This window comes from Sphaeramia orbicularis, chromosome 9, assembly GCF_902148855.1.
Source record: "Sphaeramia orbicularis chromosome 9, fSphaOr1.1, whole genome shotgun sequence".
Lineage (NCBI taxonomy): Eukaryota > Metazoa > Chordata > Actinopteri > Kurtiformes > Apogonidae > Sphaeramia > Sphaeramia orbicularis.
Window position 1 is genome coordinate 6991631 of NC_043965.1, and position 24608 is coordinate 7016238.

Consider the following 24608-nt stretch of genomic DNA (forward strand, 5'->3'; position numbering starts at 1 on the left):
GATAGTACAGCAAATACCAACAAACAGCAGGAGGTGTTTAAGATGATGCATCAGTGTCAGTTCTTCTACAGCTGAACCTCAAGAGCAAAAGAACAGAGTGTCCCTGAACGCAACACAGAAAGGACGAAACATTACTATTCCAGTTTGTGTTTTTTTTTCCTGTAATCTGCTTTTCAGTTACAGTTTTAATTACAGAATATGATCTAAAAGCAGCGTTTGCTTTTGAGGTAAAACAGTTTTGACGGCAGTTGTTTTGTTTTTTCTTTTTGCCGTAATAGTGACAGATTTCGTAAATTTAGTCTGAACTTTGGGTTTTATGTGAATAGTTTTGAGAAAAAATGTGTGAAAAACTGTCAAAGAATTCATCTGCTATTTCTAGAACTACAATAATCAATAAATCAGACAAAACTGTCCATTACGAAATCAATTAACATTATTTTTGATAACTGATTCAACTAAATTCACTGATTCTAACCTTGTACAGTTGAATATTGTCTGATTTCTTCACTTCTCTTCGACAGTAAACTGAGTATTTCAGACATTTGAGGACATTAACACTGACACTTTTTACAAACCAAATGACTAACACAATGATTAGTACAGAAAATAATCAACAAGTTAACTGGCAATAACAATAATAATTCTCATTTGCAGCCCTAGAGATTCATCTGTCAAATGATTATCTGTGGTCATCAACATGTTAAAACAGTCACAAACCTGAAGATATTGATTTGACAACCACAAATACCATTTCAACTAATGATCCAACATTCACACGATATTCTATTTACAAGATAAATGATGAAAACAGCCTCACATAACAGGAACTATATAACAAAAATACAGCCTTTTATTATCAAACCCATTGCTGATTCCTGTCATTTCATCAACAAATCGATTTAATTGGCGATTTGACAACAAAACAGCTCATAATCAGGACAAAGAAATGCAGAAAAACCCTCACACTGAGGAAAGCAGAACGAGGAATTAATCATACACAGAAGAACAGCAACAAAGAAATCGATTACACGCCTCGATGGTTTTCAAGAACAAGTCTTCTTTTTATCCTTATAGAGAGTGAATGAAATATCAGTTCATGAGTAAAAAAAAAAAAAAAACCAACAACATTAAAGGAAAACTGTAGGAGGTTCAGTGAATTGACCCTCATGTCCAGCCCTAGCAATTATATACGAACAAATACAAGTTTATGGAGTTTGTCAGATGAAAAGCCATTTGTTTAGGTCAGATTTCTGTTAAATAAAGTCTAGAAACAAATGTCAGTGTTTCCTCTACAGGGGTGGGTTTGATTCTGAGGCTTATGAAGGTATGAAGTTATTACGGGATGTTATTATCTTTGCTAGTTTGCCGTTTGTTGATCCACGGTTCAGACTAAACTGTGATGGTTCTGACCTTTTTTGTTGGATTCAAACACATCTTTAGTTCAGCTACTGACATCACAACCCGAACAGAAAACAGAGGTGATTAGTGGTTTTACTGTGGCTGTTTTCAGTCTAAAACAGAGCTAAGCTAACAGAGCTAAACTAACAGAGCTATAATATAAACTATCAGCTGATGCAGCAAATGAAGATTATAAGACACAGTGTTATTTTGACCAAATGTTAAAATAAGTGTCCATGAGTTTTAATTTGCAGAAGAAAACTTGATAATACTGATGTGTAAAAACAATGAGTTGTACACTTTATTCAGTGACTGATACAATCTGTAGATATATAGCATTGATTTGTTGGTGGTTTTGATAGTGCTAAGTGTGTTCTGGTTGACAGTGTGGAATATTATTACTACATAAAATCACAAAATGTATATCAACAGGTATATTTTCCAAACCGTTAAAGGCTCAGTTTGTGACGTCCTGATAACATTTGGTATAAAATGGCAAAAAAAGGAAATAAGAAGGTGATTTGTGGTTTTACTGGTTCTGTTTTCTGTCTAAAAACAGAGCTAAGCTAACAAAGTTAGAATATAAACTATCAGCTGATGCAGCACGTGAAGATTATAAGACAGTGTTATTTTGACTGGCTGTTAAAATAAACGTCTAGGTCTGTGTGTTTCAGTTTGAAGAAGAACACATGATGACAGTGTTGCCAAGGAAAGTAGCTATTGTCTGTCCTAAAAGTCGCTAGAAGTTGCTCAATGATGTCATCACCTAAATTGCATAACTGGAAATTTGCATGTAACTGTAATGGAAATATCTACATTAGTGTGGACGGGGTACAAAAGTGAAGCTCCAGCAAAGAAAAGAATCATTTTCTTTTCATTGTCAATTAACCTAAACAGGCACCGCTGACCAAAACCACCTACTGATCTAAAATATTTAATATCCGTTGATCCACTAATCCTATCAATACATGTCAATAATAGAGGTAAAATGCAGTCTTTCTGCTTTTCATGGTCATCAGACATGCCCTACAAGAGCAAACTTGTGTGTGATGCCATTGTTTTCCAACACACAGATAAACACATACCAGAGTTTAGAAAATCTAAAACTAAAACACTGTTTAAATGATGACAAGACGCCAAACCGTACAGAAAAATATCCACTTTGATAAATATCTGCATTAGAGCGGCTTGAGTTTATTAATGATCTAGTATCGTTACCAAGGGAACCAGGACGAGTCACATACACTTTAGGGCACAGGTGTCAAACATACGGCCCGTGGACCAAAACTGGCCCACCATAGGGTTCAATCTGGCCATGGGATGATTTTGTGAATATTAACAATCAAGGATTTTAAAGTCATTTAGTTTAGGGGCCACAAACAGACCAATGTGATCTCCAGTGGGTTTGGCCAGTAAAATCTTATCATAATAACCTATAAATAATGACAACTACACATTTTTCTATGTTTTCGTGGGAAAAAAAATAAAATTACATGAAAATGTTTACATTTATAAATAATCCTTTCACAAAAAATATGAATAATCTGAACAAATATGAACAACCTGAAATGTCTTAAAGTAAGTCAGTGCAATTTTACCAATATTCTAGCTGTTATTAAGTGCTTTGTGTATTTGTAGATCCACTGTGATCTGTAACTTTAATGCATTTGTATAAATAATTAGCTGAGGCAGAATATTGTTAAATTGTACTTAGTTTTCTTATGACAAATCAGGTTGTTCCTGTTATTCACATTTTAAGGATACTTTGTAGATGTAAACATTTTGATCATGTAATTGTACTTATTTCACTGTTCAGAACTAAACATGGAGAATCAGCGTTCAGTTTCTATGCTCCGTATATCTGGAAGAAACTACCAGAAAATATCAGGTCTGCTGAGAGTCTGAGTTCTTTTAAGTCAAGGTTAAAGACTCACCTGTTCACTGCTGCCTTTGACTAAAAGGCTTTTTACTTTTTAAGTTTTATATTCTCTTTTGAAACTCTGCACTGCAACTCTTACTTTAATATGTGTGTGTTCTTATAGTTTTGGGTTTTATGTGTTGCTTTCTTATTTGCTGTTTTTAATCACCTTTCACATGTTTCTTTTATAATGTTTTAAATGTGTTTCTTTTTCCCTTGTCGCTGTATTTCACTGTCCTGTGTGAAGCACCTTGAATTGCCTTGTTGCTGAAATGTGCTATAGAAATAAACTTGCCTTGCCTTAATATTGTCCTGGCCCCGCCCACATCAGTTCATATTGGGCTGAATACGACTCCTGAACTAAAATAAGCCTCACACCCCTGCTTAAGGGAGTAGTTTCCATTTTTATAAACTGAATGAAATGCATTGAAACACATTTACCTTATTGTTAATTTATCAGACTCTTTCTTTTTTCTGCGTTTTTCCCTCAGACTGCGGTTGTTTTCAGCCTCTCTATGCAGCGTTGGAATCACATCTAACACACTTTTGACAACTGCGACAGACTCCAAACAACTGAGCTGAATGCAGGAAGGATAAATCTGCCTCAGGCCGGTCACTTCTCTACCTGGACATAGTGTACGGCATAACCACGGCAACGGGATTAGTCTGAGGACCTGGACGGCGCTAATGAGCTGCCCTCATTAGGCTGGAAAAGTCTGTTTAAGAACAAAGAAATCATTCCCTTCTCCCCTTACAGTGACTATTAACATGCAGAAAATTATTTTTGCCCTTTGTACTGAACCTCCCTTAAAAACAACACACAAAAATCACAAAAATTAATCCGATTACAGGTATGAAAACAATACAAGAAAGAAAGCAATGCAGCAACACAGATAGAGATACAATACCGGGAAAATATATGAGACACTTTACATTTTCACTCATTCAAGCTCTTTTCATGTTTTTTCAATAAGGATAATGTAGATGTTGGTTGAATTTTTGATCAGCCTTGATATTTCAATGAATATTCACTGATGCACTGCACAATCCCACAATGCAATGAGTGTTCTATCTTCCCAACACCCTGTATAGGCGCCGTATGCATAGTTTGGGTAACTGATGGCAATTTCAATTCCCTTATTGGTTAGTGATTTTATAATTTGATTGCATTTAATAACATCTTACATCATAATAATTTAATATTTGCATCATTATGATTTACAAGGTCATATTTCATGTCAGTGTACTGACAAGTTGCTAAGGATAAAAATAAGAGCCTGTAGCTGTAACCCTTAGGGGTCCACGGTCACAGGCTGCCCATAACTGAATCACATGACATTTTCAACACGTCGTAGCGTCGGAAGTCGGTCACGTAGACCGGTATCGCAATATATCACGATATTTCACTTCACGATACTGTATCGATATTAAAAAGTACTGTATCAATATTTTTAGGTATTTATTCAAATGCAGACATGGCAGAGGTTCATTTTTGTTTTAGTTTTTCAAGCTCTTATTTCTATATTCACATGGGTTTTTTCTTCTGTTGTTTGTATTCTATAAAAGTACTATTGTGATATTGCAGGTCATAAATGTAGTTTTTTGAAATTGATAACACTGTTTTGTTAAATAATGGATAATTCAAGCATCCTAAAAGAACTTTTTACGTCTGAAAGAGGTAATTGTTTGTTGTTTTTATTGAGAATGCACAAAAATAATGTTCTGATGTTGGATGATTCAGGGGCTGAACACTATGTATTCTTTTTGCAATAGAAAACAAACACTTAAGCAGGATCTTAAACTGTAATGTCTGTAAAACATTATTTATTTATTTATTTGTGTGGGTTTTTTTGTACTGGTAAAGCCACGTGTTAAAACTTTATTTATCCAAATGCTAGTTTTTCCAGAAAATAATCTTTTAAAAAAAGAAATGAAAAAAATCTATTGCCATATGAACGGTATCGTGATATATCGTATTGTGATCCTAGTATTGTGATTTGTATTGTATCGCCAGATTCTTGCCAATACACAGCCCTATAGACCACTGGGGACTTGAGACACTTTCCCTCTTTGTATTTGATGTTGATAGAGCAAATACAACCGGAGATATGATGATTTGAAACTGGAGCAAACAAGTGATACAGCACTATTATAGCAATATAAAGTAAGCGCTATATTTCTGACCATATCTTTGTCATTTTTTGTCTTTTTTCAAACGAAAAAAACAGAAAGATATGCCTTTGTAACAAATATGTGCATATAGTTTTAATTTATTACAATTTTGATTTTATATACCTAATATTTGGAACCAATATTCACTTTTTTAAAGTCTTTGAAAAGGTTCGTTTTGTATCTTTGTGTTAGTTTTGGAATAAATTATAAGAATTCTTCAAATTGGATCTTATATTTTTTGAGTGTTTTTGGCCTTTTATGTCGATATAGTAGGTTAAAGTGAAAAAATAATAAGCAGATGATATAGATGAAAAAAAAAAAGATACCAAACATGGGTATAGGAAACATTTCTTTATATAGTATATAAAGGCAAAATCAAAAGTACTGAAAAATGGCTGAAGTAGGCTCAGACCCCTAAGGGTTAAGACGGTCCGGTAAGCTCGGGGGTGCTACATGCCTGGGGGGTATACGACATTAGCACCAAGAGGAGCTCATGGTTTTTCTGACCGTGTTCGGACTGTGTGAATAAATTCGTACATATTTAGGCCGTGTTTGGAGAGAAAACGTAGGCAGTGAATTCCTGTATGCATTTTATTTATTATTATCATTTTGTTTAATAAATCTGAGAAGATGAACTTTCAGTCATAAGCTTTGGTGGAAGATTTTACTGGAAAACCTACACTCTGCAATGCATTTTCATCCTCTATGGGGGGCAAGACTCCCACAGCTTTAGTTATAAACAACAAAAACACAAAACTGTTGTCCACAGCAAAGGGTGTTCCAGAAGAAATTAATGAAAAATGTACCTGAAAAAACTGTTGTGTCATTCTGTTTTCAGCCAACACAATTATTTAATGCGAACAAAGCAGAAACTTTGGCTTCCCTGAGTCTCAGGAGGATGTCAAAGTGAATAAAGGTAAGTACAGAATAGGCCTGTTAATATGTTAAAAGGTCCCATGGTCTGGATGGAAGGTTCCTGCAGCAACAATCTGGGTCAGAGTCATCAGCTGGTGACCACTGGTATAGACGATATGAGACAAATGATCAGGATATTCGTCTTTCTTTTGCATGTATTTTGCTTAAATTAGCTAAAATAATGATAAAATGTTACTCAGTTTTACTCATATGTATTTAGACGGACAAATGTTTTGTCAGTAGACCTGTTTTTGTCATTTTCTGAGCATAAAAATAATTCAAAATCATAAATAACTATTTTTAACGTTCACTCACGATCAAAGGAAATGACAAATTCATAAAAGCTAGAAGCATTGTTGATGGTTTCACAACTGTCAGTGTTTCTTCTACACAGGTGAGTTTGATTCTGAGGCTTATGAAAGTATAAAGTTATTATGGGATATTCTTGTCTTTGCTAAGTTGCCGTTTGTTGATCCACGGTTCAGACTAAACTGTGACAGTTCTGACCTTGTCTGTTGGATTCAAACACATCTTTAGTTCAGGTACTGACGACACAAACCGAACAGAAAACAGGTGATTTGTGGTTTTAATGTGGCTGTTTTCAGTCTAAAAACAGAACTAAGCAAACAGAGCCATAATGTAAACCAGGGGTGTCAAACTCATATTAGTTCAGGGGCCACATACAGCCTAAAATCACCTGAAGTGGGCCGGATCATTAAAATAATAACATAAGAACATATAAATAATATCAGTTCCAAAACGTCTATGTTTTGGAGTGGAAAAAAGTAAAATTATACTATCAAAATGTTTACATCTACAAACTATCCTTTAAAAAATGTGAAAAACATGAACAACCATGAACAAAATGAAATTTATTAAGAAAAAATAGTGCAATTTTAACAATTTATGCCATTATTTGGCCTCAGCTTCTCATTTCCACATGTTCATTACAACTTACAGATCACAGTGGATCTACAAATACACAAAACGTTTAGTAACAGGCAGAATATTAGTGCAATTACACTTAATTCTCATAAGTGTCTATGTGTTTTAGTTTGAAGACGAAAACTTGATGATACCATAATACAGATGTGTGGAAATAATGAGCTTTATACTTAGTGATAATGTTGATATTTTAATGGTTTTGGTCCTAAGTGTTTTCTGGTTGACTGTGGAATATTAATACTACATAGAACCACACAATGTAAATCCACTGGTGTATTTTCCAAACCCTTAAAGGTTCAGTATGTGACATTTAGTGGCATCTGGATACCATTTGGTATAAAATGGCAAAATAAAAGGACACAAAGACGAAGTGTGAGCTACTGTTGGAACATGGTGGACATACAAACTGCATAGACTCCGATTTCTTATTTTTATGTGATCATAAATAAAGAAAAACTAAGCTACCAATGCTAAAACCATTTCCTCCTTCATCCCAAAAATTTTGAACATTGTCACTGAAGATGTTAAACTCCCTCATATCAATACTATCACACAATATTAACCCTTTAAGTGCTAAAGTCTTGTTATTGAGACAACATAACTGACTGGAACAGACCATAGCTCTGGATAAAGTTACCAAATCTTGTTACCACCTTCCACCAGTAGATGGCAGACATATGCCCCTTCAATTTTAACACCATTTCAGGGCATGTTTCTGTTCGAAGTGAAGAAGAAAATCCAGTTTAAAGGTGTGGTCCAGAGCTGGTTTAGTAAGTAAAGTTGATTTAGTTTTAGTTTTGATGGGTAAGGACAGATTTGGCTACGCTGCTTGGATAAAAAGATACTACAACTTACTGCATTTTACTTTCTACTAATGATTAAGTTAATAATTTTAAGGAAAAGATGATTAAAAAAAACAAAAACACAAAGAAAACTTCCATATAAACATGTTCGAAGTTCAATTTTACAAAAAGTTACGCAATCCAATATGGATGCCGCCCTGTGACATCACAATATGCAAATTAGATGAGTACATTTTCTCCCATCATAAACTGTGGGTCAGACCTAATATTTTTCTCATTTACAGTATGATTTTATCGCTAAACACTTCCAAGATACAGGTTTTTGAAATCTTCATATCATAATTCAAGTGTTTTTCAACAAAACACCCAGCGCCTAAAGCAGGGCTGTCAAACTCATTTTGGTTCAGGGGCCATATTTAGCCCAATTTGATCTCAAGTGGACCAAACCAGTGAAATAATGACTTAATAACCTATAAATAATGACAAATCCAAGTTTTTCTTTTTGTTTTAGTACAAAAAAACCCCAATTAAATTATGAAAATATTTACCTTTTACAAAAAAATTGTGAATAACCTGAAAAAACAGAAATTTCATTTGAAAAATTAGTGCAATTTTAACAATATTATGCCTCGACTTATTATTTGTACATGTGCATTTAACACAGTGTTACATAAACATTTGGTAACAGGCAGAATATTGTTAAAATTTTGGAGTTTGGAACTAAAATTTGAACAATTTCTACAATATCAATATCAAAAAATCTCTTATTATTAACACAACTCCAGATCACAGTGGATCCATAAATGCACAAAACATTTAGTAACAGACAGAATATTGTTCAAATTGCACATTTTGGGTTGTTCATCTTTGTTTTTATTTATGTATTTATTTGCATTTTACTGTGAGAGAATAGTTCTGTAAATGTAAATATTTTCACAGTGTAATCTTATTTTTTCACTTAAATTTTTTCCACATAATTTTTCACAAAGAAAATTTGTCGTTGTCATTATTTATGGGTTATTGTGTTGTTATTTTTACTGTAGATCACATTGGTCTGTATGTGGAACCTGAACCAAAAGGATTTGGACAACCTGGACTGTTCAGGTTCATTTTTGCACTTTCATCGCACGGGCCGGAATGGAACCTTTGGCGGGCTGGATTTGGCCCCCGGGCCGCATGTTTGACACCTGTGGCCTAAAGGGTTAAAACTCCACAAAACCACTTTAATGGATCCTTAAACATTATTAGTCGATGAATTGATCGTGACAGGAGTCATTGCCTGTGGGATGATAATGACTCTGTTTCCGTTTTAGAGCCTGCAGCGGCTGGTTTTTCTGTCCATGATCTGATTTTCCTACAGTAAAACTCTTGACTTTGTTGAGGAAACACAGAGGCGTTTAAGCACTGCGGTAAAAGCTTCGTTCTTGCTGTTTCAGTGTGAATACAGTGGAATATTTACCGGCTGACTGTGTTTCTCATAATAACCCGTGTGACGTTCGCAGGCGTCGGACGCCTCTTCAGCTCTGACAGCAGGAACGTGTTCCCTGAAGGCAACCAGACCACGACCACCGCTGATAACGCCGGCGTGTCGGACACACCCTGAACTCATCGCATTCATGCATTTCCCAGCATTGGGTTTCTGATGTGATTTCTGTTGTTTGTCATTTTAACAACGTACGTCAGAGGGAGAAGCCTGGAGCCACGGTGGCACAACACTGACACATCAGCACCGTTTCATGTTGTTCATCCACTGTCTCATAAATATAAAGCAGGAATTTTACCTCCTATATACACTTTTATCACCTGTATATGCTGTATATATTAATTATCAGTATTATAGAGTTAGCTTTTTGTATATTTCAGTAGTTTTTAGTAATATTTGAGTAGAATTTGTATATTTCATCTGTATATTTTTTGTACATTACAAATATTTTTCAGTATTTTGTGTGTTATTTTTAAGTGCACTTTAAGTGTTTGTGCTAAACAGATTTCCATTGTTCCTGTAACAATAACAACAAAGATTGTATTCTATTCAAGAATTATATGATTTTACTCTTCAGCTTCACATAGTCAAATGTTAATTGAAATCTTCTGTTTAGTAAGAAAAAAAAAAGTGGTTCCTAAATGTGCATATTATTCAATTACAGTGAAATGAGTGGATCTAATCAGAAAACAATTAGTGGATAATGAAAAAAGTTGAAGCTGCAGCTGCTATCGTTGTATTTCTTGTAAACTTGAATATTAAATATGAGGTAAATTGATGGAAAATGCATGTTATAATTACAGTTTGCAAAAAGAAAAGTAAGTAAAAGCTTCAAATGCATTCAGACAAGATCTGGAACACAAACTACTTTTACACGACTGATCAGTATTATTATTAATAATCTTTCATCCATCCATTTTCTGAACCTCTTAGTCCTCATGAAGTTTATTATTCTTTCAGATAATCGCAAATATTTTTCTTACAGGTAGGTTAGAAGTGTAGGACAAAGTTTAAAGCACAAATAAAACATGTTTTATTGTGTTTTTTTTATGTATTTTATAGGTTTTTGTCCAGTCAACTCTGTAATTATTAATGTCCTGAGACCAAGGACAGAACAAGCGTCTGCTTTTTGAGTAAAAACAGTTTTTCAGTTGCATTAAAAAAAAATAATGAAAATCAATATCCTTTGCTGCGGACAGCCTTTATTGTATAAAGCTGTGACTCTCTTGTTATTTATTAGTCTTTTTTCTACCAGGAAAAAATGAATCGTTGAGATTAAAAAGCTATTTCACAACCATCGTGGCCAAGACAGCAGCAGAAGTTACAGAAAGTGGAGATTTCAGCCGTACATCCACACTAAAAACATACATATAGAACACCTCCAATAATTTAAAAGGCACTAAAACTACACAACAATGTTCCTTAAAAGGATCTTAAAGCAGAACCTGATCCAATCAGTAAGAAAAGCACATATTTGGGTTTTTGGACATTAAAGACCCACACATCCAATGTCGACCAAAACCATCTACTGATCTAAACTGTTTAATACCTGTTGATCCACTAATCCGATCAATACATGTAAATAATTGGTGTAAAATACAGTGCTTCATCTTTTCATGGTCATCAGATATGACCCATTTGGACGTTCAGAGGCTCTGTAGTTAGCATGGAAACACCGTCATCTTCTACAACATTGATTCACCAGTAAAACCCATGGAGTTGGATCAGTGACAGTGGATGGACACAGTGGGTTTATGTTCAATTAAAGATAGATTTAGTTGAAAAATGACACTTTTTCTTCATTTTTGTCTGTTTTGATATAATAACCTTTGAATTTACTCTGAGTTTTTATGAACATCTACATGATCAGTGAATTAAATATGAGAAAATACCTGATTTTCATTGAAAAATGCAGAGGAAATGCACAAATGAACAACTTTTGAATTCTAACTTTATTTAAATTGTGAAAAATAACATGAAGTTTTTTAAAACGAAGTGCAAAGTGTGCCTAAAAAGCACACCCGGATACCGGAGGGTTAAGGAAAGGTTGTAGATGTAAACATTTTCATAATGTAAGATGACTTTTTTCACTGTTATTATTTTACTGGTCCGGCCCACTTGAGATCATTATGGGCTGAATGTGGGCCCTGAAATAAAATGACTTCGACACCCCTGGGTTAAAGTTTCCAGTATCAGAACAAAAAAAAGCTCGTTTTTTTTTTTTTAATTTAAACAAGAATAGACTGCTCAGATTGGGTCAGATTAACCCTCCGGTATCCAGGTGTGCTTTTTAGGCACACTTTGCACTTTGTGTTAAAAAACTTCATATTATTTTTCACAATTTAAATAAGGTTAGAATTCAAAAGTTGTTCATTTTTGCATGATCTTAAAAATTCTGGCCACCAACTAACATTTGCACATTGTAAACAAAAGAAAATTACAAGACTAGCATCTGTCTCCCAAGTGTGCCTAAAACGCACTATTTCTTCCATTATAACCACTGTTTTTGATCTGAAAGCCATTAAGGCCTAAATCCTGCTTTTACTGATATCTGGGCTTCATTTGAGAGGTGAGGGTCTGAATTAATTTATTCACGTTGTTAATGTTGTTGTTCATCATTGACATATGCCAGGCTGCAAAAATCAAATAATATGTAATCCAATTTTTATGTAGTATTTTGAAAAAAAAACCCAAAATATAATTTGTGTTTTTTGCATCAAAAAATGTAGTGACATGATGAAAAGAGATCGTTTAAAGGGTTAAAAAAATCTAAAATGAATGATTATTTGATAAGTATGATTAGGGCTGACCTTGATTTACAAAAATAAAATCAAATTAGAGCAGAAAAATAAATCAATATATAATATTTAATAGTTTGATTTATAGGTGTGTATTTTACGCACACTTGGTGACAGATGTTAGTATTTTTGAACATTTGACCTAGCGCCAAAAATAATAATGCAAATTAACCAGTGTTGGAGTTAATCCTTGACATATGCCAGAATGAAAAAAATCAAATAATATGCGATCCATTTTTTATGTAGTATATTGAAAAAAATAAATTTCTTGTGTTTTACGCATCCAAAAAAATGGTTTGTTTACATTCCAAACACAACATTTAAACGGTTAAAAAATGTGACAATTATTGAGTATTTGGTAATTTTATTTATGGCTTAAGTTGATGAAATAGAAAAAAGTGTAAAAGAATTAAAAACAAATTGTATGAAATTTTTTTGACATTATTCCACAAGTGTGCCAAAAAGGCCCACTTGGTGCTTAGTAAGGGCTTTGGTGGATGGGATACCAGAGGGATAATGTCAGGGTCAGTATTACTGAGCATCCAGACTCAAACCAGCACAGAGGACGACCAATAAGACCAAAGAGGAGACAGAAGCACAGTCAAACACAGGCTGCTTTAACCCTTTCATGCATGAATTGTGAGAACCTTAGTCAAGATTTTTTTTCTTCAGTGTTTTTATTCCTCCTTAGGCATGAAAAAAACAATGTGATCGAGTTTTTTTTCCCCTATAGAGTTACAAAAATATCCATGCATTTAATTTTTGAATTAAAGAAATATATGTTTAAAACCCAATATGAGAAAGTGATATGAAAACAATGAAATAAAAACATTTTTAATGCTGCTAATCTGATGTCTTCTCACATTTTAACATATTCTAATGCTAGTAATTACTCATTTCATGGAGATAACATGCAAAACAAAAAATTCTTGTCTAACAAATAATTGATTTACACTTAAACATGTTAGTGCAGATCAGGTTTATCAAGAACAGCACAGTTACAGTAATGGTCTGAATGTCAGTGTATTATTATGGGATGGTGCAGAAGTGTCCACTGTGTTGGCTGAGATGGAACTAAAACAACAAAACCCATGAATATATAAGAGAACAGCTGGAGAACAACCCCTGAAGACCCCCCACCAGAACCCCCCCCCCATACACACACACACACACACACACACACACACACACTGTGTCCTTACCTGTCAGGCAGGTGCTCAGCGCCAGCAGGGCCGCGAGCACCGCAGCCTGTCCGAGCAGAGGGGCCCGCATCCTGGGCACGGCTCCGACGACGGCCCGGTAGGACGAAGACCGAGTGGAGCTGAAGGAAGAAGAACCGGAGGATGAAGAAGAAGATGAAGAAGAGGAGGAGGAGGAGGAGGAGGAGGGGGGGCGGCGCTGCTCATTCCCCCATCACCCCCCGGTGCGCGCGCGGAGGAGCGGACGTGGCGGAGACAGAACAACCGGCGGATCAGGACGGTACCGGGCACCGGTGTGTGTTTCTGCCGCAGGATGTGTGTGTGTGTCCGTGTGTGTGTTGTCTGTCCGCACCTGCTGCAACCAAACACTGACTGACTGAGCTCTGCGTCGACCAGCTGGAGACACGCGCGTTACGTAGCGGTGACGTCAAGACGCTGCGCATCAACGCACGCTGCCTTCAGGTGGCGCTGAAGACACGTGCACGGGTTAACACAGTGGTTTCCAAATGTTTTGGCTCGAGACCCCATTTTAACAAAACACAGTTCTGGTGACCCCACACATTCAAAACACAGACTTTTGGGGGTTTTTTTTGCTAAAATTTATTTGTTTTTGATCATGTAGTAATTTGCCTGTGGTGGCCCAGATGTGCAACAGCCCAAAAAATTATCCACTGTAAGACAAAAAAGAGAACAGCCCCCCAAAAACTATCCATTTCAGAAAAAAAAGACAACAGCCCAAAAAATGATCCACTATAAGAAAAAAAAGACAAGTCCAAAAAAGTACCCACTATAAGAAAAAAAGACAATCGTCCAAAAAAATTATCCACTATAAGAAAAAAAAGACAACAGCCCAAAAAATTATCCACTATAAGAAAAAAAAGACAACAGTCCAAAAAAGTATCCACTATAAGGAAAAAAGACTACAGCCAAAAAAATTATCCACTATAAGAAAAAAAAAGAGAAAAGCCCAAAAAATTATCCACTATAAGAAAAAAAGACAACAGCCCAAAAAATTATCCACTATAAGAAAAAAAAGAGAACAGCCCAAAAAAAATCCACTGTAAGAAACAAATAACAGCCCAAAAAGTTATCCATTATAAGAAAAATAAACAGCCTAAAAAATTATCCACTATAAGAAAAAAAGAGAACAGTCCAAAAAAATTATCCACTATAATAAGAGAAAAGCCAAAAAATTATTCATTAGCCCAAAAAATTATCCTCTACATATTTTTAAAATAACTTTATTTTTAGCGTACCAACCTCCACTTCCAGTGGGTTGCTTCGTTAGCATTAGCCACATTAGCTGAAGGCCTTAAAAATTTTCAGCCTATGCTTTTATTTTTTGTGATGGCCTTAATTTTCAAGCCAGAGACCTTTCAGGTAAACAGCGCCCCCTTAATTTAAAAGGTGAATGATGTTTTTTTTTTTTTTTTCACATGGTGGATAATTTTTTGGGCTGTTTTTTTTTTTCTCATAGTGGATAATTATGTGGACTGTTCTTTTTTTTTTTCCTTAAATGGATCATTTTTTTTGGCTGTTCTCTTTTTTTCTTATAGCAGATACTTTTTTTGGGCTCTTCTCTTTTTTTCTTATTGTGGATATTTTTTTAGGCTGTTCTTTTTTTTCTTATAGTGGATAATTTTTTGGGCTGTTGTCTTTTTTTTTCTTATAGTGGATAATTTTTTGGGCTGTTGTCTTTTTTTCTTATAGTGGATAATTTTTGGGGCTGTTGCACATCTGGGCCACCACAGCCAAATTATTACATGATCAAAAACAAATAAATTTTAGCAAAATAAATAAAAAAGTCTGTGTTTTGAAAGTTTTGAAAGTCTGTAATAATATGGCTAATTTGTGGATAATTTTTTTGGGCTGTCTTTTTTTTTTTTAGAGTGGATAATTTTTTGGGCTGTTGTCTTTTTTTTCTTATAGTGGATAATTTTTTGGGCTGTTTTTTTTTATAATGGATAATTTTTTGGGCTGTTGTATTTTATTTCTTATAGTGGATAATTTTTTGGGCTGTTGTCTTTTTTTTATAATGGATAATTTTTTGGGCTGTTGTCTTTTTTCTTATAGTGGATAATTTTTTGGGCTGTTGTCTTTTTTTTTCTTATAGTGGATAATTTTTTGGGCTGTTCTCTTTTTTTTATAATGGATAACTTTTTGGGCTGTTGCACCTCTGGGCCACTGTAAAGAACAGTCTAAAGCACATATATTGTTTACATACACATCTTATTAGGAGCAAGAAAGACTATTAAGACAAAATATTCAGACAATAATGATTTATTATCAATAACAGTCATTTATTACACAAGAGTAAAATGAATCTAAAAGTAGAAGAAAAAGGAAGTTTGCAAAATAAATAAAATAGGGGCTGGAGATAGACTGAAGTAACATAAAATTATGTAAAATGAGTTTGGTATTTCAACGCCCCATATGAAGATTTATACATAATATACAAAAGCTTTCTCTGTTACGGGATAAAGTCATAAACTCAATAGTGTCATTCCCACCAACACAAAAGAAACTGTCATGTTTGTTGACCTCAGTTTGTGTACGTAGACGTCGGATTAATAATAATATAAAAAAGTAAAGGAAGTCTGCTTTGTTCATTCTGCTGGTCGAGGATGGAAAAGAACAAAATACGTACAACGAACATTATAAAACAGGAAGTGCTGAAGGTTCGACGTGTTTTTAAGGCATGGTTACAGACATGTGCTCATGTTTAAAGGCTCAAATGGAGGACGAGTGCGTTCATGTGAAGGTTGGGTTTTAATGACTTATTCTGTTACATTTTCAACGTAGAAAACAGAGTATTGTAGACGTTTTCATGGACGTAACAGTGGAGTTAGCGAACGAAAACCTTCACACAAACACATATTTTTCTCCCATATTCAACCTCTAAACCAGGGGTGATAAACATACGGCCCACGGCCCAAAACTAGCCCGCTACAGGGTCCGATCTGGGCCCGTGGGATGAACTGGTGAAATGTAAAAATTACACAGAAAATATAAATCAACAATAAACTCATTTTAGTTCAAGAGTCCCATACAGACCAATGTGATCAGTCAAATACAATCATAATAACATATAAATAACCATAAAACCAAATTTTTGTCTTTTAGTGTAAAAAAACAAGTAAAATTACGTGAAAATTTTTAAATTGATAAACTATCCTTTGACAAAAAATATGAATAACCTGAAATATCTTATAAGTAGGTGCAATTTTAACATATTAATATGATTATTATATAATGCAAATGTGTAAATGTGACACAGAGGCATAATATTGTTAAAATTACACTTATTTTTCTTGATAAATTTCAGTTTTCTTCATGTTATTTATATTTTTTTAAAAGAATAGTTTGTGGATATAAACATTTTCATAATATAGTTGAACTTTTTTGCTCTAAAACAGAGAAAAGTGTAAAAAAAAAAGTAAAATTACATGAAAATTTTTATATCGACAAACTATCCTTTGACAAAAAAATCTAAATAACCTGAAATATCTTATGATAAGTAAGTGCAATTTTAACATATTAATATGATTATTATATAATGCAAATTTGTAAATGTAAAACTGAGGCATAAAATTGTTAAAATTGCCCTTATTTTTCTTGATAAATTTCAGTTTTCTTCATGTTATTTATGTTTTTTAAAGACTAGTTTGTTGATATAAACATTTTCAAAATATAATTAAACTTTTTTTTTGCTCTAAAACAGAGAGAAAAGTTTGGAGTTGACATTATTTACAGGTGTAAAAAAGTAAACTTACATGAAAATTTTTCTATCGACAAACAAAAAATGTGAATAACCTGAAATATCTTATAAGTAAGTGCAATTTTAACAATATTAATATTATTATGTAATGCAAATGTGTAAATGTGAAACTGAGGCATAATATTGTTAAAATTGCCCTTATTTTTCTTGATAAATTTCAGTTTTCTTCATGTTATTTATGTTTTTTTAAAGATTAGTTTATGGATATAAACATTTTCATAATATAATTTGAACTTCTTTTGCTCTAAAACAGAGAAAAGTGTAAAAAAAGTAAAATTACATGAAAATTATTTCAATCGACAAACTATCCTTTGACAAAAAATGTGAATAACTTGAAATATCTTATGATAAGTAAGTGCAATTTTAACATATTAAGATTATTATATAATGCAAATGTGTAAATGTGAAACTGTGGCATAATATTGTTAAAATTGCACATATTTTTCTTGATAAATTTCAGTTTTCTTCATGTTATTTAGGTTTTTTTAAAGACAAGTTTGTGGATATAAACATTTTCAAAATATAGTTGAACTTTTTTTGCTCTAAAACAGAGAGAAAAGTTTGGAGTTGACATTATTTATGGGTGTAAAAAAAGTAAAATTACATGAAAATCGACAAACAAAAAATGTGAATTACCAGAAATATCTTATAAGTGCAATTTTAACATATTAATATGATTATTATATAATGCAAATGTGTAAATGTAAAACTGAGGCATAATATTGTTAAAATTGCACTTATTTTTCTCGATAAATTTCAGTTTTCTTCATGTTATTTGTTTTTTAAAGACTAGTTTGTGGATATAAACATTTTCATAATATAATTTGACTTTTTTTTTTTGCTCTAAAATATACAGAAAAGTTTGGAGTTGACATTATTTATAGGTTATTATGTTATTATTTTACTGATCGACCCATTTGGAACATGAACTAAAATGAACTGGACACCTCTGATTTAAACCACGTGAATAGAAATGAAAACGTAGAATGTTTGTGGATCTTTGGAGTTGACACAAAGTAGTGAAAAATACAAAGGCACATGAAACTAACACAGAGGATGACATGAGCACCTGAGTCCTGCTCGGTGAAGCCGCTTTAACGGTGCCGTCGGAAAACGAGCAGTGATTATTTCCCCGGAACTGAACACAGACGTGGTTAAAACGGCTCCCAGTGTCTTTAAACGTTCGGGTCGACGGTTCGGGTCCGGCTGACGGCGCTGACATCCTGTCGTCACTGCTGTCTGGCCTCAGAGTCACTGCTGTTGGCGTTGGCCGGCTCTGGCTCCGCCCCCTCGCCTGTGGGAGACTGGAAGCCGCTGTCGTCGTGCGGGGGAGGGGGGAAGTCGGACGCCGCCGCCGCCTCGGGGGGGCCCTCCGGCGCCGCCCCTGTGGATCCAGATGGGACTTCCTCAGGAGGCGGAGGCAGCGGTAGCTCCTCCTCCTTGGACGCTTCCTGACCCACCTCTTTTACTGAACCTTCAGACGCCTCCTCCTCCTCCTCCTTCTCTGGAGTTTCCGACACCTCCTTTTTTGAGGGTAACTCCTCCTCTTTCACCTCCTCCTTAGAATTTTCCAACACCTCCTGGTTTGACGACAGCTCCTCCTCCTTCTCCTTTTTCTCTGAACTTTCCGACACCTCCTTTTTTGAGGGTAACTCCTCCTCCTTCACCTCCTCTTTAGAATTTTCCAACGCCTCTGGGTTTGACGGCGGCTTCTCCTCCTCCTTCTCCAAACTTTCCGACACCTCCTGCTTTGGAGCTGGCTGTCCTTCTTTCTCTTTCTCCGAACCCTTCGACTCCTCCTTCACCTCCTCCTTCACCTCCATCTTGTCTTTCTCCTGCTCCTCCAGCTTCACCCCCCCTTCCTTTAAACCATCTGTCAAGTCCTGGGCGTTCTCTGCAGGTGCATTCTGGTCCTGCTGCTCATCAGGAGACTCCTCCTCTTCCTCCTCCTCCTCCTCTTCCTCTCCTCCCTCCTCAGGAATGTCCTCCACCCCAGGCACCTCCACACAGGACTCACTGGGCAGCGTCGGAGCTCCTTCCACCTGGATCATGGACACCACCTGCTTCATCCTCCTTGTCTTCTGGGACTCGCCGCCGTCGTCCCCGGCGCCGTCCACCTCCTCCTTTTCTCCTTTGTACTCCCCGGCCCAGTCGATGGAGGGGTTCTCCCCCAGGAGGTGCAGGCTGGGGTCGCTGTTGCTGAGGACGATGCTGTCGCGGTACAGGTTGTGTCTCCTCTGGACCGCCGCCTCCTTCACAGCTGGAGATGAAAAAAAAAAAAAACAATCATGAAAATACAGCCATGATAAAACACATTCATGTGGATGGAGCGTAGTATACATGATACGGATAACTGTTTATTTGTTGTCATCAAATTTTTATCATTATTTAGTTTATATAAGACAAAAATGTAATACAAAACACTGGGGGAAAAAAAAAAAGAAAATGGAAGAAGTGTACTACCTGAAAGGGAGTAGAAAGAAGCCACTGCTCATCTAGTCCTATTATTATTATTATTATTATTTTAACATACTAATATTAGTTATATACCATTGTTACAACTACTATTATCACTTCATTATATCTTTTATTCTGTGATTGTTAAACTATATACACACGCATATATACATACATATTGTGCATATTATAATAACATATTTAGTTATTTAATATTTATTATTATTATTATTATTATTATTACTACTACTGCTACTTACATACTAATATTAGTTATATACCATTGTTACAACTACTATTATCACTTCATTATATCTTTTATCCTGTGATTATTAAACTATATACACACACACACACACACACACACATATATACATACATATTGTGCATATTACAATAACATTAGTTATTTAATAGTCTTCTTCTCCTTCTCTCCCTTCCTTTATTATTTTTTGTTGTTACTAGTACTTTCTAATGTGCAATTGACTGTTTTTTCACTATTGTTATTAATATTTATTATATTACTACTATCTAATACTATTTCTTATATAATATATATTCAGTGTTGTCCTGATACTGAAACCTTAGTTTCCTGAGCGCTCTGCCAAAGGGATCAACAAAGTTCTATCTAATCTAATCTAATCTAATCTGTAATGGAATACATGTAAGTATTATTATATAGTTTATATTCAATGTTTTTTTATGTTTTTTTTTAAATTGTCAATTCACCAGATACAGAGGACATACAGAGAACTGAGATACTGTTAATATCTAATCATGCTATTAAATCCTATGCAATTAAAATAAATAAATAAATAAATGAATAAAATAAATAAATAACTGGTGTAAAAGAAACTGAAAACTACACTTGAATCCAAAAGTATTTACAATAACCATAAAATAACAGTGATGAGGTACATAATGAGAACCAACCATCAGCAGATATGACAGTAGTGCAATATATTATATTTACATAAACTAATATAGATGTGGGTTTTATAAAAACAACATAACTGAGATAATCATATATAATATAAATTATAAGGAAAAGTGTTTATAGAAGCTGTATGTGTTTGTTTGACTTGTGTTTTGCACTGGATACTGAGCATGTGCAAAGACGCTGCAGGATGTGGAGGAAAGAGAGCGCCCTCTGGTGTCTTATCAGTTTACTGTCAGTTAAAAAGACCAGACTCCGAAACAGTTTTTATCCAGAGGCAGTTAGAATGATGAACTCCTGCTGAACTTTGAGCCCAGAATGCACTTTTAAATTGGCACTTTACTGCTGTGCACTTTATAAATAAAACTTTTTTTTTTTAGTTATTTATAAGTAATTTTTAGGGGGGGGGGGTGTTATTGTTATTGCTATTTTTTTATATCAGTATTTTATTATTCTTATTATTTTATCAGTAATTTATACTATTTTTACTAAATGCTGCTGACAGTCGGGGACCTGAGTACAATATTTCGTTTCTGTGTATTTTTATACGCTGAAATGACAAATAAACTTGAATCTGAGCATTATCAAGGACCCATTTCATCCTGGTCACAGCCTGTTTGAGCTGCTGCCATCAGGAAAACGCTATAGAAGCATTAAAGCCAGAACAAACAGACTGAAAAATAACTTCTACCCCACTGCAGTTAAAGCACTGAATGCTGCTAAAAGATAGTGCAATAGGATGTGACTGTGTCTGTGTGTTTTTATTTTTTAATCTATTTTATGGTAGTGTGATTGTGTCTGTGTTTTTACTTCTTAATCTATTTATTATGCGAGTGTGATTGTGTATGTGCGTTTTTTTTTATGTCAGGGATTGTACCTTTTAGGATCGCACTTTTTAATTTCGTTGTACAAATATGCAATGACAATAACGATATATTCTATTCTATTCTATTCTGTTCATGAAGTTGAAGTCCAAACCGACCCATCATGATGTCCTTCATGACCGAGTGCAGAACCACCTCCTCGAAGATGTTCTCCACCAGGATGAAGCGGGAGAAGTCCTCAAAGATCAGCTCCTGGAAGTGCGGCAGGTCCTGGAATCACAACGTCAACAGTGAGGACAGCGTCTGAATCAGCGTCGGACTAAAAACACAACACGTCATCAGAGTTCAGGTCGACTCACGGATGCACAGGAGGGAGTGAGCTGCTTCAACATGTAGGGGATGAAGATCTGCAGCAGAGCCTCGCGGAAGAAACGCTTCCTCACCGTGCTGCTGTCGTAGTCGAATTTCTGACAACGAACAAAAACACAAAAGAAAATAATAATCAACATTTAACTCTGTTCCTGTTTTAGAAGAACAGATCGTTCCAGCGTTCAGAAATGGTACAGAACACAGGACCTTTAATCATCATTGCATTGGTTAGTTTGGTTTAAATATTTAATTTATTTATTATTTATTACATTTATTTATTATTTATTTATTATTTAATAAATTAAATGTCTGAAGAAAATTAAGCACAATTTTAACAATTTTCTGCCTGTTACTAAGTGTTTAGTGTCTTTGTAGATCCAATCCATAATGCTCATGTTTAAATGGTAAGTTGAGGCAGAATATTGTTAAAATTGCACTCATTTTTCTTAAGAAATTTCAGTTTTTTCAGGTTATTCACATCTTTTTTTAAGGTTATTACGTTAGTTATGGACCCCCACCCCCCCCGGCTCCGACCAAAAACAAAACCCACAAAAACATCCCCCCGACAAATCGCACCCTGCATGCACGCGCATATACACAAAGTGTCCTAAACAGTTTGTTCTCTGTCCTAAAAAAATAATTTGGTTTGTTGTGTTGTCAATATTTCTCTTCAGTTTGTTTAAACAGAATACCAGTTTGTCCTCTTGTTAATGTTGCACTTCATGTGGAATTTTTTTGGTATTTTTCTGCAGAATGTGAACTGACGGAACTGTGATTAGATTTTTGTTTGTTCAAAACTACCTTTCAGGGAAAAGTGCAATACTAATGTTTAAAATACATTTAGTAATATTAATAATTTATTTTCTATTTGATTTATAGCAGCAGAATTATATTCCTGTTTTTCTATATTCTATTGTGTCCAAAAATTGGGGGAAAATTTTTCAAAAATTCATAAATGCATTAAAGACATTTTGAGGGGTTTTCTTTCTTCCCGTACCAAACCGAAAAAAACTGAACTGTGGCTTTGAAAACTGAAAACGTACCGTAACGAAAATTTTGTGTACCGTTACAGGCCTAATAGTTGATAGAAGTAAGTATTTTCATAATTTAATTGCTTTTTTTTGCACTAAAACAGACAAAAATCTGGAATTGTCATTATTTATAGGTTATTATGTTCTTATTTTACTGGTCTGGCCCACTGGAGATCAAATCAGACTGAATATGGTCCCTGAAAGAAAATGAGTTTGAGAGCCCTGCTATAAATAATGACAACTTCAACTTTTTGTCTTTGTTTTAGTGCAAAAAATAACATTAAATTATGAAAATATTTACATTTGTAAACTATCCTGTAAGAATAATATGTGAATAACCTGAACAAATATGAACAACCTGAAATGTTTGAAGAAAATTAAGCACAATTTTAACAATATTCTGTCTGTTACCAAGAATTTAGTGTCTTTGTAGATCCAGTCCATAATGCACATGTATAAATGACAAGTTGAGGCAGAATATTGTTAAAATTGCACTTATTTTTCTTAAGAAATTTCAATTTTTTCAAGTTATTCACATCTTTTTTGTTTGCATAGTTTATAAAAGTAAGTATTTTCAAAATTTAATGGACTTTTTTTGCACTAAAACACAGACAAAAATCTGGAGTTATCATTATTTATAGGTTATTATGCTATTATTTTACTGGTCCGGCCCACTGGAGATCAAATCAGGTTGAATGTGGCTCCTGAAACAAAATGAGTTTGACACCCCTGGTTTAAATTCTTATCTTTGCTTCTAAAATACCCCAGAGATGGATTTTACAGAATTTCTAACTACCTAATTTATGAGGAAATACTGAGGGAAGAGGCTAATGCAGTGTTAGTTTGTAAGAGGCTGATAAAAGGCACATTTTTGTGCTGAAGTTAAATATTTGTTTGTGATAAACAACGTGGAGTCTGGATATGATGTCCTTGCTGTTTATCTGGATTCAGGAATGTCCTGGTTTGTGTCTAAATACACTTTAGTCTGCACCAAACTGAACAAGGACACTGAAAGTAATGACAGAACATTTGTCCCTGCAGGTGTTGGAGATAAAAGCGCAGATTTATGGGAGATTATTATGAGCACATGACAGTGTCAGAAATATGAACCCTTTAGCCCCTGACGTGTCTGTGCTGAGCGTTCTGAATGAATGATTTATTTTAAATATTCATACAGATTCAACTGTTTGCTCAATTAGAAAAAATTTAAAACGTGCTGATAGAATAGACCTTGTTCTTTCCATAGACATCTGAGCATGCTCAGTGCACCCCCTGGCACCTGGGTAAAGGGGGGGGGGGGATAAAACACAGAGCAGTAAGTGAGACAGACTCGATATAAAAATATGGTTTTGGAATTTTTTTTTTTTCACCGTTTTCCTTGTTTTTACTGTTGTTTCCTGTGTTGTGGTGATTTTCATTTATTTATTTATTTATTTATACTGTGTTTTTAGTGAGTTTTGACTGTGTAACTGCGTTAATAGAGTTCAACCAGGTGCCAATAAGCTGCTGGACTGATTTAATAACAATAAAAAAAGAGGCCAAAACAAAAACTACTGGGTCCAAATTCAAATCCTTGTTAAT

At 34.6% G+C, this 24608-nt stretch overlaps 2 protein-coding genes across 2 annotated transcripts in view; both read right to left on the minus strand.

The window, feature by feature from the left end:
• Nucleotides 1-13988, minus strand: part of LOC115425581 (neural proliferation differentiation and control protein 1-like) — a 42075-nt gene extending 28087 nt beyond the window's left edge. Inside the window, exon 1 of the mRNA XM_030143210.1 lies at nucleotides 13635-13988. Within this exon, the coding sequence (XP_029999070.1) occupies nucleotides 13635-13704 (70 nt within the window). The 5' untranslated portion in view covers nucleotides 13705-13988. The remainder of the gene's footprint in view (nucleotides 1-13634) is intronic.
• Nucleotides 13989-18224: 4236 nt separating this feature from the next.
• The window catches only part of niban2b (niban apoptosis regulator 2b), a 97703-nt gene continuing 91319 nt past the window's right edge, over nucleotides 18225-24608 (minus strand). Inside the window, exons 12-14 of the mRNA XM_030144444.1 lie at nucleotides 21987-22094; nucleotides 21786-21897; nucleotides 18225-19669 (exon numbers count right to left, since the gene is read on the minus strand). Of these exons, the coding sequence (XP_030000304.1) occupies nucleotides 18639-19669; nucleotides 21786-21897; nucleotides 21987-22094 (1251 nt within the window). The 3' untranslated portion in view covers nucleotides 18225-18638. The remainder of the gene's footprint in view (nucleotides 19670-21785; nucleotides 21898-21986; nucleotides 22095-24608) is intronic.